The 19,330-nt window shown below is 36.6% G+C and overlaps 1 protein-coding gene across 2 annotated transcripts in view; it reads right to left on the bottom strand.

Annotated features, from left to right (window-relative positions):
- Nucleotides 1–19,330, bottom strand: part of TEX10 (testis expressed 10) — a 66,271-nt gene that overhangs the window by 6,806 nt on the left and 40,135 nt on the right. The window contains exons 11-13 of one of the 2 annotated variants that reach the window (XM_044265255.1): nt 18,066–18,199; nt 4,900–4,980; nt 3,108–3,289 (exon numbers count right to left, since the gene is read on the bottom strand). In XM_044265255.1, coding sequence (XP_044121190.1) covers nt 3,108–3,289; nt 4,900–4,980; nt 18,066–18,199 — 397 coding nt within the window. The remainder of the gene's footprint in view (nt 1–3,107; nt 3,290–4,899; nt 4,981–18,065; nt 18,200–19,330) is intronic. The other variant, XM_044265256.1, reaches the window with a different exon arrangement.

Here is a 19,330-nt window from a genome sequence, read left to right as displayed (position 1 = left end):
ACAGATTGAGAGGCTCCCTTCATTTAGAGGCTGTAGGAAAGAGAAAAAACAGGGGAGGTAACAGAAATGATAAGAGCGCTCCCAGACCGGAAGGAAAAACACCCAGACTTCAGATCGAACAGTACACTAAGTCTCAAGAGGCAGGTAACAACAAACCCACATGAGGACACACTTTTATCTGCAAAACCACAAAAGTTAAGGAAAAAACAGTAAAAGTGCAGAGAACAGATTATTACCTAGAACCAAGAGGGCTCAGTGACAGCAGATTTTTCATTACTAACAATTAGTCCAGAAGATGACGAGAGTTTCTTCAAAGTCCAGTGCCCATGGTTTTTAACAACTCAAACTGACTGGTCAAGCCTGATGTTTCGGCCAGCTCTTGTGAAATCAAAGCGTCCTAATAATCTGACTGGCATTCTCATTATTTATAACCTTACAAACACCTTCTCTGGGAAGACAGAGGAGCCCAAAAGGGAATTTAAGCACCTAAGATTCTGGCTGGCAACACATCTTTTGTGACTAAATAATGTTACCCCAAGAGAGACAGAGAGTTCTGGAAATACCAACTGTTTCAATATCTAGCATGAAACATTTAAAACTAGGCATTTTAAACAGGTAAAAAATATTTCATACACTGAACTTTGTTCCATCTAGCCACAGAAAGTCAAAAGTGGGATGTTTCTCCATAAGAAATTATAAAAGATCTTTAAAAGTTCTCATCAAAGTATTCAAATAAAGGGGCTGTTATTTCAATGACAGGAAATAACAAATAGCAACATACACACATTTCATAAATTATAAAATTTTTTGAACCCTAAGAAGTTCCTTGGGATTTATAAAGCCTGTTCTTGACCTATCAGACCTAAAGTCTAATGATATGTAAGAAAATCATCAAATCTGTATTTATGTATAAATTTTAGAATCTAAAGTAAAGTCCATTTTAAACATTCACACTTAGCAAAAAAAAAAAAAAAAATTTAAGTGTCTGTTGACAGTAAAATGGGTTAATTTATTGTACATTCCTATAACAAAATACTATAGAGGAGGTATACTGGATAAATCACAGCCAATCATAGTCACAGGCAGTTATTTATAAACAGTGATACTGAAACAGCCACACCCAGTCATTTACATGTTCTCTGTTGTAGCTTTCCTACTGCCACAGCTGTGCTGAATAATTCTGACTGACAAGAGACTTTATGGCATGAAAAACCTAAACTACTATCCAACTCTTTTTATTTTTAATTTTTTTTTTTAATTTGTTTGACAGGCAGAGATCACAAGTAGGTAGAGAGGCAGGCAGAGAGAGAGGAGGAAGCAGGCTCCCTGCCAAGCAGAGAGCCTGAAGTGGGGCTTGATTCCAGGACCCTGAGATCATGACCTGAGCCGAAGGCAGAGGCTTTAACACACTGAGCCACCCAGGCACCCCTATCCGACTCTTTAGAAAAAGAAGTTTGCTTAAGCCCTGATACAGAGGGAAAAAAACAAAGTAGATTTCTGAATCAACATGAATGACTCACAAATGGTATCAAATCACAAAAAATAAGAGCAAAAATTGGTTTATAAACGCACATGTAATTTTTAATAAAAAGGCAAGGAAATGATTAACACATATTAAAAACAAACCACAGGCTCAAAATGGCATCACTTAGGTGAAAGCCCCAAGTCAGCAAACCAAGACTAACCTGACTGCAGTTTCAACCCCTTAGAAACCTAACCTTTAACTATTTAACATGGGAACTTCTGGTCAACATGAGGAAAAATTACTTATAGACTCCTTCCATTCCCCTTGGGAGGACCACCCTGCCTAAATGATGGATTCTTTGCTAGTAATTTCCTTTTTCCCACTCTCTACCTTAAAAAAACCTTTATGTAGCCCTCGAGAGCTCCCCTCTCTACTTGCCAGATGGAATGCTGCCCAATTAATGAATCAATTAACGAAGCCAGTCAGATCTTTAAATTAATTTCCTAGGTTGAATTTTTGTTATTTAACACACAAAAATGATCTCTGGGGTGTGCAGGAGAGAAAGGTAACTATAGGGTACACTAAGTGTGTGTTGATGGTGTTGTATTTCTGAACCTGGAGACTGGTTAAACGGATATTCAATTTATACTTACTCTTTAAACTATATAAATGTTTCATACATATATATGCATTTATTTTTATGATACATAACAGTTAAAAAAATTAGAAAATATATCAAAATGTTAACAGGCAGTAATTATTGTCTTATACTGATATTAGATATTTTAGAAATTTGTATTTCTATAAAGTCTAGACTTAGAAAAAAATTTAACAGGCAGGGCGCCTGGGTGGCTCAGTGGGTTAAGCCTCTGCCTTTGGCTCAGGTTGTGATCCCAGGGTCCTGGGATCGAGCCCCGTGTCCGGCTCTCTGCTCAACGGGGAGCCTGCTTTCCATTCTCTCTCTGCCTGCTTGTGATTTCTGTCAAATGAATAAATAAATCTTAAAATAAAATATTATGTTAATAATAATAATGTTAAAATAATTTAACATTTAACATGAGAATACTTTTTTAAATTAAAGTGAAATATTCCAAACTATGTTAGAAACTTTATCTGAAACTTTAGTCTGAAGAGCTATATATAATAGCTGCACTATATAAGAGCTAAGGTAGTAACTAATACGAACTCTCATCTTAGAAAATTTTCCTTAAATCAAAGAATTTAAAAATTCTACTCTGGTTAGCTCTAACAAAGCCCACAACAAAATGCAAAGGCTTATACTTATTTAATAAGTGCATTCTTCTGAAGGTAAGATAGAATTTTTTTTGCTAGACCTACAATAACATTAATAAGGAAAGCTCCCAAAAAACTTTATGCCATCTAGTTTTTCAAATTTGTAGCTTAAAAGAAAAAACAGAAACTAAAAATTCTCATCACAATACAATAGGAATTTAAAAAAGAACAAAGAAAATGGCAGTTAGGTTCACACAAATTCTAAAAGAGAATTTAGGATATTTCCCAAATCTAATTTTCTTTCACTCTTTTTGTTTTAATTTTAAAAATTTTACATTTTATTCTTATTTATTTGTTTGGAGAGGTAGGTATGAAAAAAATTAAAGTTGAAGAATACAAAAACTATTACCTCTTTCTTAGATGTTCTGCTTCTCCTTTCTCTAAAGTGAGCAGAAAATAAAGAAGACTGTAGCAACAAGAAGCCAGAAATGGCAGGAGAGTCTCACTAAGTACACACGTATGGTCCAGGAGCTTACAGATAACACCCAAAACACAGCCAGCTGTACTGTCAGGAATTACAGTCAACCCAACCTAGGCAGAGAAAAATGAGATTAATGACCTCCTTGGAACAGTCCCTCTCTCTAGGATAAAACCAAACCCCATTAACTGGAGAGTTAACCTAACATCACTTCTACTGAAAAACAGTACATACATAATACATGCCACCCGCCATACCTTAAAGTCCTGTTTTCCCTGAAGAGTTCAATTACTACATTAAATAACTTTGAAAGCATGCCAACTCAAGAAATACTATTAACCTAGTCCACTGTCTCCCTTCCATGACAAAGTCTACTAAAATCTTCAAGACATTACAATTTCTGATGGTCAGAAATACCATCATTTGAAAGAATTATCTCATGCACCCTCCAAAAACTTTTGTTACCAACAATCACATTTACTGATCTTTATTAGATTCTTCAGACTAGAAAACTCTACTATCTGGCACCACCCCTACCCCAGGAAATTAGATGTACAAACCAGAGTTCATTTTACAATTAGCCTTACCCTGCCCCTTCATTTAGCTACTCATTCAGACTTGATTAAGTAAAACACCCTGGAGTAAGACATCACTACACTGAACACTTGACTGATTCACTGCCCCAAAACCTCGATAAGGGACATCATGGTGTATGTATTCATCTGGACTCTACTGTAAATTTTCAGTAGGGTGTACTCTAACTTATAATTGTTATGTATGCATGGTTTAAATCTCCTGGAAACTACTGCTGAGTCATCATGAAAGTCTACAGGCTCTGATCAGACTGTCTGAATATAGTGGCCAAGAATGACTATCGTGTTGATCTTTTAACTAGAACAATGAATGTAGTCAAAGAAAGACATAAATATCTGGAGAAGAGATGAAAAGACACAGCACATAAAGATTGAAGTTCACTAGCAAAGAGAAAAGAGTACTGGGAATTCAAACCAGTATTCTTCCAACTTAAGGGAAGTAACATTTTAAAGGAGAATAGGGGGTTGGAATGTGTCTATAAAATTACCCAAATAAGTGAGAGTGCCTAGAAGATAAAATGTGGGAGCCGTCCCTTGCACTAGTATAATAATTATAATAAAAATTATAATAAGCCAAAGATCCAAGTATAAATGTTGGAGGAAGTTAAAAAGCAAAAGCCAGGCATACCCAATGGGAGTAAGGAACACCAACTGCCCAGAAGACAAAATAGTCTCAAGGCTGAGCTTAATGCTTCTAGTGACCAAGCCCTGAGCAAACTCTTAGGGTTACATCCCTACTTTAGAACCCAAATCCTTAAGGTATAAGTTAGACCCCAGTCTGGATGCTGGATTCCCAATACACCAATACCAAGTACATGTTAATTAAAGCATTACAAGTCAAAAGAATCTGAGGTATAATTGTAGACCTCTTCACTGCAGATGCAGAAAGTAAGGTACTGGAAAAGGGGGAATTTCCCAAGGTCACAGAACTAATTTACTAATTAAACAGCTAGGAAAAACATAAAGATTTCCCAGTTCTTATCAACATTATGCTAAAAGGACATGGAATTATTAAGCTTAGAATTCTGGACAATCATTCTCTCCTTGCCAATGGCAAACTCACTATTAATCAAGGATTCTCTATGCTTTTTTGAGTAGAAAACAAAAAAAAAAAATTTAAGTATATTTACCAAATGCTTACTGATGGCACTCTGCAGGATGTCAAAGCTCTGGCTTCGGGCAGGAATAACCAATAAACTGTGACAAACTGTCTGTCAGAAAAGGAGAAAACCAGTAACTAAATCGGGACATTTTACATCAGAAACAAGTTCTATAATTTTTTTTTTTTTAACCTACTTGCCCTATCATGTAACAGGAAACTTATCAAAAAATTGCTCTGGGGGTGCCTGGGTGGCTCTGTCATTAAGCGTCTGTCTTCGGCTCAGGTCATGATTCCAGGGTCCTGGGATGGAGTCCCATATCGGGCTCCCTGCTCAGCGGGAAGTCTGCTTCTCCCTCTCCCACTCCCCCTGCTTGTGTTCCCTCTCTCACTGTCTCTGTCAATTAAATAAATAAAATCTTTAAAAATTACTCTGAAGATGCAAATGTCAAAAGTAAAACAACTAAATCTCATATATGCGCTAATTTTCTAAACAATTCATTAATTAAACATTTACTGGACACTGAGCTAGTCCTATCAGGTGCGGGCACAGGAATAAAAGACCGAGAAACTCCTCTCATAGCCCTGAAATAAGTAGCTTCAATCCATCAAATTAGAGACTATACTTCTACTAACAAACGCTACAACAAAAAGATCTGGATGATGTGAACGAAGGGATGAAAAAAGCCATTTTTCCATTTCAATTTCCCATTTCCATATCCCTACAGAAAAACACTTACGATCTAGAAACTACCAATATCCTGTTCAGATTAATTATAATGCTGCCTCCTACTCCCCAAAGGTAAAAAAGGAAGAGAAGAGTCCACAGGAAAAGAAAATATAAGGAAAGTGGGAGTCAAATCCTTCATATTTTTACTTTTACAAGTTCTCAAGGAAACAAGAGGAGGGAAGGACATCAAGTCCTTCAGAGACATCATTACACAATTCCAGAGCTGATGGAATGCAGTACCAAAGTGAAGTATGTGAAAGAATCACGTGCACAGCCAAGAAGAAGACTGGTGGAAATAAGAGTATCACTCTAGAGCAATGGGTGTTGTGTAAGACTGATGAATCACATAGCTGTACCTCTGAAACAAACACACTGTGTGTTAATTTAAAAAATAAAAATTAAAAAGAGTATCATTCTAGCAAAAAGACAGTCATACTAAATTGAAGGGTACTGTCAATCAACCTGAAAAATCAACAGTTCTATGCATTATTTCTCTATAAAACCTCCTATAAATTAATAGCACCCACAGTTTTCACAGGCAGTTTTTATTTTCTTTTATAAAAAGCTTTTAAGTAACTTAATGTAAACAACATATTTCTAAGGCCATCCTCCTATTTCACAAGCCATGAATATTTTCATTAATAAAGAATAAATCACATCTGAAAAGTCCCATTTGCTATTAAATGTCCATTTAATCCTTTCCTTTCCACCACCTCTTCCCTCCTGCAATAATACCATTCAAAAGCCATTGGGTGGGGCCACATCAGATAAACATCAGCACTGGAGTAGGCCGGAGAGCAGCAATGACCCACGGAAGGCCATTCAGGAATAAACAGAGGCAGACTGTCCCCAATGAGTTGGGAGTTCAAATGGGGTCAGGAAGATGCCTACATGGGACAAGGGTGGCATCAAAAAGAGATTAATTATAGACAAAAAAACTGATCAAGTAAATTACATTAAGTATAACAGAAGCCAGGGTTCTCACCTTCAGAAAAGGCAGGCACAAAGAAAAGAAGACAACTAGAATGAACCCTGTGCTGTTAAATTGCTGATTTCTGTCCATGATAGTTTGGGAGCACCAAGATGCAATAGCAATGACAACATCCAAAGTCCTGAAGTTAGTTTCAAAACACCATTCTTCATTTAAAGGAAAACTGGGCTTCTTAAAAAAATACCTGACTGCAGGGTTGGGACAGGGAAAATAAAATACAAAGCTGGAACAATCTGTGGTACAAGAAAGTAAGGAAGAACTAAGAATGAGCACATGTTAAAAAAACAAAGAAGCCACTAAATTTTATAGTGACTCACTGAGTAAAACAGGAAACCATATTAACACAAATTAATAAATGAAGACTAATAAAAAAATGACTGGAATATTAATAGTTTCCAAGTATCTCCTCATAAATTATTAATTACAAAGGAGAAAAAGTAAACAGTGGAGAAGTGGGCGGACAGCACTTAATCAAGTGATCAAAGCGAGTATCTATGTAACGGGACAAATTTAAACGTTGTACCACCAGACAGAATGCAATCAGAAAACCACAGCATCATTTTTGTCATATTCCTACCAAATCTGTATGGCTTGAATCTAACCATGAGGGAACATAAACCCAAATGGGATGAAAATTTTACAAAAGTAACCGTCCCAATGTTCTTCAAAGTGTCAAGGTCAACAAAAGACAAGGAAACACTGAGGCACTACACCAAACTGAAGGAGATTAAAAACCGTCATTATAACTAAATGCTACAAATGATTTGGGGTGTTTTCTTTTGCTATAAATTACATTACTGAGGGGCACCTAGCTTATTCAGTCAGCAGAGTATGTGACTCTTGATCTCAGGGTCATGAGTTCAAGTCCCAAACTAGGCAGAGAGCTTACTTTAAAACAAACAAATAAACATTAGTGGGACAACTGGCAAACATGACTGAGGTTTGAGTATTAAATGACAATAACAAGCCAATCTTAATTTCCTAATTTTGATGACCAGATTCTGGTTATATAATGGAATGCTTCTTTATGAGATATACAGGCCAAAGTATGGGCTATGGGCATCATGTCAGTCTATGAAAAAATAAAAAGTTCTTTGTGGGGAGCCTGGGTGGCTCAGTCAGTTAAGGGTCTGCCTTCGGCTGGGGTCATGGTCCCAGGATCCTGGGATTGAGCCCTACGTCGGGCTCCCAGCTCAGAGGGGAGCCTGCTTCTCCCTCTGCAGCCCTTGTGCTCTCTCTCTCTATCCCCACCTCTCTCTCTCTCTCTCAGATAAATAAAATCTTAAAAAAAAAAAAAGTTCTTTGTACTGTAATTGTAATTTTTCTCTAAGTTTGAATTTGTTTCAAGATAAAGGCAAATAAATATTAACATAAATACATGTACATGCACACTCACCAACATAAACATATACAGTCCTCATGTTTGCACATTACTGCTAACAGAAACCTACATGTATCAGAACTCTGACTTTATACTGCAGAGTTCCAGAACAAGCAGGATAATCCGGTCCATGTGGAAATTAAGGGTTTTTTTAAAAAAATATGCAAATAAAGAACTTCTTCTTTTTTCTTTTTTAAAGATCTTATTTATTTATTTGACAGAGAAAGATCACAAGTAGCCAGAGAGGCAGGTGGGGGCGGGGAGGCAGACTCCCTGCCGAGCAGAGTCTGATATGGGCCTCAATTCCAGGACCTTGAGATCATGACCTGAGCCAAAGGCAGAGGCTTAACCCACTGAGCCACCCAGGCGCCCAAGAACTTCTTTTTCTTAAGGCGGTTTTATATATTTAATTTCTAAGTGGAAATATTTTTCTACCTAATTTCACCAGAATATATACAGAAATGGCATGTTCCTAACACTTCATTTTTTTTTAAATTTACTTGACACACAGAGAGAGAGAGTGACATCAGAAGTAGGCAGAGTGGCAGGCAAAGGGAGAGGGAGAAGCAGACTCCCTGCTGAGCAGGAAGTCCAACTCGAGGCTCGATCCCAGGACCCTGAGATCATGACCTGAGCCGAGGGGAGATGCTCAACCCACTGAGCCACCCAGGCGCCCTCAAATCAGTCTTCAAGACAGTCAAAAGGTTGGCAGGATTTTCTGTCCTCCAATACATGCCATTTGATGAAGCCAAACTCTTACCCTCTTGCTGAAAGAGAGCTCTAGTATCCTGAGGTATATTGCTAAAAACAAAGCTGTGCATGTGCAAGGCAAAATTCTACAAGGCCAAAGAATAAACAGGAGCTATGAGCAAAACAATTCCCAAAGCTCAAAGACAGCAGAGAGATGTTTAAGTTCTAACCAACCAAAACAGGTCTTCACAGAAGACTAGGTTTATTCAGATGGTGCTCAGAATGTGAACACTAATAGTAGGGATAAATTAGCACACTGGCAGGGTTGCTAAGTTTTTTCTGTAAAGGGCCAAATAGCACATATTTTCGGCTTCTCAGGGCACACACATACTCTGTCACATATTCTTGTGGGGGTTTTTTGCTTTAACAGTTGTTTAAAAAAAAAAAAAAAAGTAAACACCACTCTTAGTTTCAGGATGCTACAAAAACAGGGCCAAACTGGTTTCGGTCTAAAGCTGTAATTTATTGATCCTTGACTTAGTAAAGGCTACTTGTTCTAATAAACCACCCTGACAAAACTTAAAAACAAGTCTCAAAAGGATGAAGCTGATACTCAAGTAACTTGACTGCCTCCCAGAACAAAACAAAACACTCCAACATAATCTAACACATAAAATTTCCACTGTCCAACATGCACTCAAAAACTAATAAGCATGACAAGGAGCTTGAAAATGTGCTACATAACCAGAAGGAAAAAAAAAAAATCAGTACAAATGACATGAGAGAATTAGCAGGTAAGAACTTTAAAACAGCTATTATTACATATTTTAGATACAGAAGGAGCGACTGCCTGGCTCAGCTGGTAGAGCATGTGACTCTTGATCTTGGGGTTGTGGGTTCAAGCCCCATGTTGGGTATGGAGAGTACTTAAAGAAAAAAAAGAACTTGTTAAAGAAAAAAGCAGAGATAAAAAAATACATTATCTAAAATTTAAAATTCACTTGCTGGTCTCTGTTCATAAACAACATGACTGTCTATGCAGAAAACCTTAAATGAGTGACAAAAAAAATTCCTGGAATAAATGGTGAGTGCTGTAAAGTGTGTAAGCCTGATGATTCACAAACCTGTACCCCTGGGGCAAATAATACATTATATTTTAATGAAAATAATTAATATTTTAAAAATAAAATAAAAAGTTCCTGGAATAAGTAATTATAGCGAGGTTACAGGATTCAATGTGAATATATAAAAACTTTCCAAATAGCAATGAAAAAAAACCAGCAATGAACAAACAGAATTTGAAATTAAGTTAATATCAGTACCCCAAAAAACAGAAATACTTAGATAAACCTAACAAAATATGTACAAAATCTGTATGAAGAAAACTATAAAATTCTGATGAATGAAATCAAAGAATTAAAGAAATGGAGGTATTTCATGTTCATGGGATAGAAATACTCAATGTCATGATGTCAGTTCTTCCTAACTTCATCTACAGATTTAATGCAAATCCGATCAAAATTCCAATAAATCATTTGTGGATATCAAAAAAAACCTCAGAACAGTATTGAAGGAAAAAAACAAAGTTGGAAGGATTGACCCTACCCAACTTCATAAATCACTATAAAGCTACAGTAATCAAGATACTACAGTGAAAGAACAAAGAGATTAATGTAACAGAATAGAGAACCCAGCAATAGACAGACCCATAGAGTCAAGGGATCTTTTTTTTTTTTCTTTTTTTAAAGATTTTATTTATTTATTTGACAGAGAGAGATTACAAGTAGGCAGAGAGGCAGGCAGAGAGAGAGAGAGAGGAGGAAGCAGGCTCCCTGCAGAGCAGAAAGCCCGATGCGGGACCCGATCCCAGGACCCTGAGATCATGACCTGAGCCGAAGGCAGCGGCTTAACCCACTGAGCCACCCAGGCGCCCGAGTCAAGGGATCTTTGACAATGAAGCAAAGATAGACTTTTCAACAATCCATATGTAAATTAATCAGGACTTTGCATAAAAACTAACTCAGAATGGATAACAGACCTAAATGTAAAATGCAAAATACAAAACTATAACTGACTAAAAGATAACATAGGAGGAAAAACCTAAATGACCTTAAGCATGGTGAGGACTTTTTAGATACAACACCAAAGGCACAATTGCAGGAAAGAAAGAAATGATAAGCTGGACTTCATTAAAATTAAAAAATTCTGCTCTGCAAAAGATAATGTCAAGAGTATGAACAGACAAGGCATAGACTGGGAGAATACCTTTGCAAAAGACATATAACCAAGTATTGTTACCTAAAATATTCAAAGAACACTTAAAACTTAAGAAAACAACCCAGTTAAAATAACTGTAAATAAATATAAATAAAATAATATGGGCCAAAGACCATAACAGATATGTCACCAAAGACATATGGCAAATAAATATAAAAAGATGCTCCACATCATATGTTATCAGGGAAATCAAAATTAAATAATGAGAAGCTACACATCTATTAGAATGGCCAAAATCCAAAACACTGACACCAAATGCTGGCAAGGATCTGGAGCAACAGAAACTCATTCACTGCTGATAGAATGGCAAAATAGTACAACCACTTTGGAAGACAGCGTGGTGTTTCTTACAAAATTAAATCTTACATCTTACCATATGATCCAGCAACCATTTTCTTGGTATTAACCCAAAGGAGTTGAAAACATGTCTACATAAAAACCTACACATGGATGTTTGTAAACTTATACAGCTTTATTCATAATTACCAAAATTTGGAAACAAAACAGATGTTCTTCAGTCCGTGAACAGGGTATATCAACACGTTATTATTCAGCACTAAAAGAAATGAGCTATGAAGCCATGAAAAAACATGGAGGAATCTTAAAGAATATTACTAAGTGAAAGTAACATTCTGAAGAGGCTATATCCTGTACAGTTCCAAATATAAGACATTCTGGAAAAGGCAAAACTGTAGATGGGGAAAAATAGAACATTAGTGGTTGTCAGGGGTTGGGAAGCATGGAGTATGAGCAGGCGGAGCACAGAGGATTTGGGGGCAATAAAGACACTCTGTAAGAGATTAATAGATAGGGGCGCCTGGGTGGCTCAGTGGGTTAAAGCCTCTGCCTTCGGCTCAGGTCATGATCCCAGGGTCCTGGGATTGAGCCCCACATCGGGCTCTCTGCTCAGCAGGGGGCCTGCTTCCTCCTCTCTCTCTCTCTCTCTCTGCCTGCCTCTCTGCCTACTTGTGATTTCTGCCTGTCAAATAAATAAATAAAATCTTAAAAAAAAAAAGAGAGATTAATAGATAATGTGGCATTACACACTTGTCCAGATCTATAAAATGTGTAATACTAAGAGTGAATCATAATGTAAACTGTGGACTTTGGGTAATTACATCAATATAGAATCATTAATTATAACAAATGTAGCACTCTGGTGGGGGATGTTGATAATGGAAGCTATACATGTGGAGGAGAAAGGGCTGTGTAAGGGAAATACCTGCTCTTTCACTTCAATTTTTCTGTGAACTTAGAAATGCTCTTAAAAATTAAAAAAAAAAAACTTAATTAAAAAAGAAATCTTTGGCTGGATTTAAGACCAGATCAGATAATGCAGAAAGATTAAGGAACTTAAAGACACAGCTTACTTTCTGAAGAGACATGGGGAAAAGGTGTTAAAAATGTCTCAAAGGCCTACAGGAAAATATCAAGAATCTTACATACATGTAATTGGAGTCCAAAGAAGGGGACCCAGAACATTTTTTTGAAGGAATGACTGACATTTTCCCCCAACACAGTAAATTATAAGCCTAAGAAACATTCAGCGAACATGAAGTTTTTTTTTAAAAAAAAAAAAAAAAAAAGGACGCCGGGTGCCTTAGTCAGTTAAGCCTATGCCTTCTGCTTGTGTCATGATCCCAGAGTCCTGGGATTGAGCCCCAAATTGGGCTCCTTACTCAGCAGGGAGCCTGCTTCTCCCTCTGCCTACTGCTCCTCCTACTTGTGGGCATTATCTCTGACAAATAAATTAATAAAATCTTACATAAACAAACAATGCCAAGGCATAAATACAATCAAACTGCTGAAGAAAGTGATAAAAAGATTATCTTGAACATGAAGGAAGAAAAAACATGTAGAGAAAAAAGACATCACATACAAAAAAACAAACATTAGAATGACCTTATAAAATATTATTACACATTATATCATAATATAAAGTAGTACAATACAGTTTGAAGGTAGGTTGTCTTAATTTAAAAACCAAACACCTAAAAACATAAAACAAAGAGGCACAGCTATATGCCATGGTGGAGATAAAATGGAATGCTAAAAATACTCAAACTATGAAAGCAATGCATCATGATATCTTACTACAACAGTATACCACACAGCAATGAAACCAATGAACAACTGCTTACACATGAATATATAGGTAACTTTTTAATTTTTTTAAATTTATTTAAATTCAATTAATTAACATATAGTGTTTTATTAGTTTCAGAGGTAGAGTTCAGTGATTCATCAGTCTTATATAACACCCAGTCCTCGTTACATCACGTGCCCTCCTTAACAACATACATAACTTCAAGAGTATATTGAATAAAAAGCAAATTACTGAAAAATATTGCACTTTTTAAAAAGTTTAATACAATGTAAATCTAAACATTATAGTTTGGAGTTATGCGCTAAAATAGTAAAACTAAAAGGAAGAAGAGTATGATAAAATTTAAAACAGTGTTAACTCTGAAGGGAAAGGAGAAACACACACAAGGGTTTCAAAAATAAAAATGTTCAGGGGCACCTGCGTGGGTCACTTGGTTAAGTGTCTTAACTTGATTTCAGCTCAGATGGTGATCTCACAGGTCATGGAGCAAGCCCCATGTGGGGCTCCATACTCAGTGGGGAGCCTACTTTAGAATCCTCTCCCTCTGCCCCTCCCCCTACTCTCTCTCTAAAATAAAAAAATAATAAAAATAAAATTGTTCTATTTCTTAAACTGGATTTATGTTTTTTATTAGTAGTAGTAGTAGTAGTATTCAGGGCTTATTCATGTTAAAAAAACATTCTTTTACAATCATCCAATATTTTATAAATGACAATATTAACCTTAAAACCTTTCACTGGCTCTGGAATAGAAGATTCCATTTACAAAAGGTACCGCTGTACAGAGATTTGTTTCCTTTGTGATCCTTCCCTGTTAACTACAGTTTCCATCATTAACAGGAAGGTCACACAATTCTTCCTTCAGTGCTCGGAAGGAATAATCACAAAGATACTAAATGAAAATGGCAAGGTCCAGATTAGTGGATAAAGTATGTTATTTCTATAAAAAAAATAGTAATAATATATTTAAGTCACTTGTGAAGACAGAAGTTGTCTGAAAGAATGTATTTAGAAACTGGGAATAAAAAAATGGGTGGCTGAGGGGGAATGAAAAAATACTTTTTTAAAAAATTATCTTCCATTCTAAATTAAATTTTGTGAATAATACCTACTTTAAAAAAAAGTCTGATTTAGGGCCACCTGGGTGGCTCAGTGGGTTAAAGCCTCTGCCTTAGGCTCAGGTCATGATCTCAGGGTCCTGGGATCGAGCCCCACATCGGGCTCTCTGCTCAGCAGGGAGCCTGCTTCCCTCTCTCTCTCTGCCTACTTGTGATCTCTGTCAAATAAATAAATAAAATCTTAAAAAAGAAATTTAAAAAAATCTGATTTAAAGAAAAAAATCACATTGGCCTAGGCAGGTAAAATTACAAAACTGAGTAATCCCACTGTCCTAATTAAATTGTTCAAATGAAATAATTTTTAAGATTTCATTTATTTATTTGACAGATGGAGATCACAAGTAGGCAGAGAAGCAGGCAGAGAGAGAGGAGGAAGCAGGCTCCCTGCTGAGCAGAGAGCCCGATGCGGGGCTCAATTCCAGGACCCTGGGATCATGACCCAAGCCGAAGGCAGAGGCTTTAACCCACTGAGCCACCCAGGCGCCCCTCAAATGAAATAATTTTAAAATTTTTACATTAAGGATGTCAAAAACTATGTGTATTTCAAATATTTTTATATGAAAAGGCAAACTTAACAAAATTTATCCAAGAGAAAACTGAAATCTTCACTTAAGAACTTCAAAAACGAAAAAGTGTTTTTCAGATTTTTCCTAATTATATCTTAACATTTCAAAGACAGCAACCTGGAAGTTTAATACACGTCCTTACTAAGTGTTACTTCAGAAATACAGCTGATAACATTTTTATGACAATTTTACCTTGGCTATACAGAGATAATGTGCTTATGAAAAATTTAAATTATCAGAAAAAGGTTGTACAACTTGTCCAAATTATAAAACTAGACAATGGCAAATCTATGCCTGGAATAGGGAGCAGCCCGCTAATCGCCATACAACACTTTCTCAAATACATCATGATGGTCTAAATACATTAGAGAGTCTGTCCTTTAAAACTACTCTTACTGGGGCTGTTGGGAGGCTCAGCCAGTTAAGCGTCTGACTTCAGCACAGGTCATGATCCCAGGGTTCTGGGACCAAGCCCCACATTGGGCTCCCTGATCAGCAGGGAGTCTACTTCTCCCTCTCTCCCTGTGAAAGAGAGCAAGCAAGCGAGCATGAGAAGGGAGAAGGTCAGAGGGACAAGCAGACTCCCCACTGATCTGGGAGCCAAATGCAGAACTCTCCTGCGATCATGACCCGAGCTGAAAGCAGTTGCTTAACCAACTGAGCCACCCAGTCACCCTAGAAAATGTAGTTTTAAGAAAAAACACTATTGTTGGCAAGCCCAACCCCACCAATCCAGTATTCAAGGCCTTAACTTCAGGAGACCTGTTTTAGCTCTCTTCATTTACCATGGGGTAGATAAAATTTCAGATGCTAAACCAATTCATTATTTCTTTTCACTATTTAAAAACCATTTGTTGGGGGAACCTGGGTGGCTCAGTGGGTTAAGCCGCTGCCTTCGGCTCAGGTCATGATCTCAGAGTCCTGGGATCGAGTCCCGCATCGGGCTCTCTGCTCAGCAGGGAGCCTGCTTCCTCCTCTCTCTCTGCCTGCCTCTACGCCTACTTGTGCTCTCTCTCTGTCAAATAAATAAATAAAATCTTTAAAAAAAAAAAAATCTGTTGTTTTTGTTTAGATTTTATTTATTTGACAGAGAGAGAGAGAGAGAGAGAAGGAACACAAACAGGGGGAGGAGGATAGGGAGAGAAGCAGGCTCTCCACTGATCACGGAGCCTGATACAGGGCTTGATCTTGGATCAACCTTGGGATCATGACCTCAGCCAAAGGCAGACGCTTAAGAACTGAGCCACCCAGGCGCCCTTAAAATCCAGTTATTTTTGAAAAACCTATATAAACACAGTGCCCGGCACTATGGCAATAAAGAGAAAATAAATATAACTGGCAAACTTAAGTATTATGATCAGAGGCTACCTATAAAAGGTACAGTCCTAACAGATAGGAAAAACATTAAGGACATACAGAAAAGAATGAAAGAAGTAAATAATAGGTCAGTTGAATAAATTCAAATGGTCTATCAACAAAAGCTTGAATCTGGAGACCACCCTATTGAGACCAATAACAAAGAGGTTAAAAAAAAAATAACAAAGAGGTTTAAAAAAAAAACAAAGCCCTTTGGATTACCAGTTATAAACTGTAAGAAAAGATTATAGTCAGTGTCCTCACCAGAGACCTTCTTAATTAAAAGAAAATTAGCCAGCAGAGAACAAAACATCAGAATTTGCAAAAAAGATTCGAAACCAAAATTACTTGAGATGACAACATAAGTACATTCCTACTGAGTAAGCATTTTTCATGCAGGAAAAGAAACTGAAGAAATAAATAATAGAAATTATTATAGAGAGGTCTTAAAGAATCAAATACTTATCATCAGTGTTTATTATTCTGCAAAATATGTTTTTGCATATTTAGTTTACTATTTTAACATGAACGACAATTTGGCCTATTAGGGTAAAAGTTCAGCCTAATAATTCCAATTTAAAACATGTAATTAACCTAGAATTTAGACTTTTTTTTTTTTTTAAGATTTTATTTATGTATTTGACAGAGAGTGATCACAAGTAGACAGAGAGGCACACAGAGAGAGGGGAGGAAGCAGGCTCCCTGCCAAGCAGAGAGCCCGATGCAGGGCTTGATTCCAGGACCCTGGGATCATGACCTGAGCCGAAGGCAGAGGCTTTAACCCGCTGAGCCTCCCCAGGCACCCCCAGACTTGTTATTTTAATTTGATTTTTACTATAAGCAATACCAAAACTTAAGTTACTAAGATTTATCATAAATTTACAATTATATATATTTAACATTTATGAAATTTTGTCAAAAAACTGAACTACTTGGCAATTAGTGACTATACTTAAAAGTTACTTTAATGGTTTAAAATTTTAACTGAGTTTGTATAAGGAATAAAATATAACCAGAGTCCCATTTTTATTTTTTATTTATTTTCTTTAAAGATTTTATTTATTTATTTAACAGACAGGTATCACAAGTAGGCAGAGGCAGGAGGGCAGAGTGGGGGGTGGGGGGGGGAGCAGACTTCCTACTGAGCAAAGAGCCCAATGTGGGGCTCAATACCATGACCCGAGCCAAAGGCAGAGGCTTAACCCACTGATCCACCAAGGTGCCCCTGGAGTCCCATTTTTAAAGATGGCTTAAATTCATTCTATTTATCTTAAAAATAAGTTTTATAGGTTGAACTTTAAAACTTAATGGAAGTGAGGGTTTTAAATTAACATTAACGAACTATGTACTAATTCTCAAAACCAAAGAACTGCAGAATAATCTTTTCTGGGTTTTTTTTGTTTTTTAAAGATTTTATTTATTTATTTGACAGACAGAGATCACAAGCAGGCAAAGAGGCAGGCAGAGAGAGGAAGGGAAGCAGGCTCCCTGCTGAGCAGAGAGCCCAATGCAGGACTCGATCCCAGGACCCTGAGATCACAACCCAAGGCAAAGGCAGAGGCTTTAACCCACTGAGCCACCCAGGTGCCCCAATCTTTTCTGTTTTTTAAAAAACGCTACCTTTGAGGATACCAAATCCAAGTAGCCTTATTCATCCTTCAACACCTGAGTCAAATTCTCCCTTTTCCATAGAACCATCTATCATATTTTGTACTAGATAAAATAAAATAAATTTGTCTCTACCATTCAAATCACTAAATTTATTCTATTCTAGTAGTGCAACCTATAATGAACACTCCTCTTTTTAGAAACACAGATCTCCTATCCAAGATCATAAGCACTCTCAGAACATGAGTCATGTCTTATACTGCTCTTTATCTCTAAGAGTATCTCCTATAAGGCGATCCTAATATATAGTAATGACTGGTGGTTGACTAACAGAATTTTAATAATCATGAGTTCCTCTTTAAATGCACTATTACCTCTGTTACATCCCAATGATGTAAAAATTGATCCAAGTCAGTAAGGTAAAGAAGCACGGGGGAAAGCTGTGTCTGGATGACATGAGGAACTCCTCGAAGGCTCTGAAGCCAAGTCAACTCCTCTTTTGAAAACCCTAATTTGGGTATAAAGAAAGACAATTTAAAAAAATAAATCACAAAGCAAATGACATTCTTCATTTTTTTTTTCCAATACATTCTTCATTTTTTTAACAGACATGACATGTACCTTCAAGTTCTTCTTCAAGCTTCTTTTAAAATTTCTTCATTTCATATATCTTAAAGAATGAATTGGTAGCAATGGAGGCAGTAAAATTCATATAATTATGTACACAAAGAATGTGATCTGACCCAATGTATGATACAGCAAGAAACAGGTTATACTCCTTACATTGGGAACTTCACCAATTTTACTTTTAAAAAAAGTGAAAGCCATATGCTTTCCCTTTAATGGTAGTTTAAAATACCAAATCAGTAAGTAAAATGATATATGATTTCACATGTATATTATCTCTCTATTTTCTTATGTAATAGCCCTTCAAATGTTTTAAAACTACTCTAGCCCTCCTAAACCTTTCTGGATTTTACATGTGTGTTTCTTCAACTACACCTTATACAACAAAATTTGATTCTCTTACCACGCCTATTTACCCCTGGTCTAACCTACATAGACAACCTGACAGTGTCTCCTGAAAAACAAGTGCTCAGAACGATCAGAACACCAGCAGTGTGGTCCGATTTGATGTTCAGATCACTGTATTTCCAGGACACAGCCTGAAGACTCCTCATGTAGTTTGATGGCCACATCACACTACTGACTCCCAATGAGCTTTCCAAAACCACTAAACCTATAAAGTCCATGCTCGCATCTCAAATGTGCACATCCAGAACTATCAAATAAACACATTTATCTTGTATGCAGTATTTATCTCCCTGGATTTAGCTCATTATCAGCACTTGTCAAGTTCTTTTCGGAGTCTGACTTAACCTATTAAGTCTCCTAACTTCAAGTCTTCAGAAAATGTCAAATAATCTCATCCTCATCATTCAAATATAAAACAGAAATGCTGAAATAGTACAATCATTTAAAACAACAGTGATACTTACACATCTAGTTTACAACATTTCTAGACTCATCTTACTAATTTTGCTTTGAGAACAATGAATGGCATGTAGAAAATGGCTACTCGAAACCTGATTTACATTCCTATCAAGCTGAACATTTTAAACATGTTTAAGATGGATAT

This window comes from Neovison vison, chromosome 9 (assembly GCF_020171115.1).
Source record: "Neovison vison isolate M4711 chromosome 9, ASM_NN_V1, whole genome shotgun sequence".
NCBI lineage: Eukaryota > Metazoa > Chordata > Mammalia > Carnivora > Mustelidae > Neogale > Neogale vison.
The sequence above is the reverse complement of the archived record's forward strand: the minus strand, read 5'-3'. Positions and strand labels throughout refer to the sequence as shown.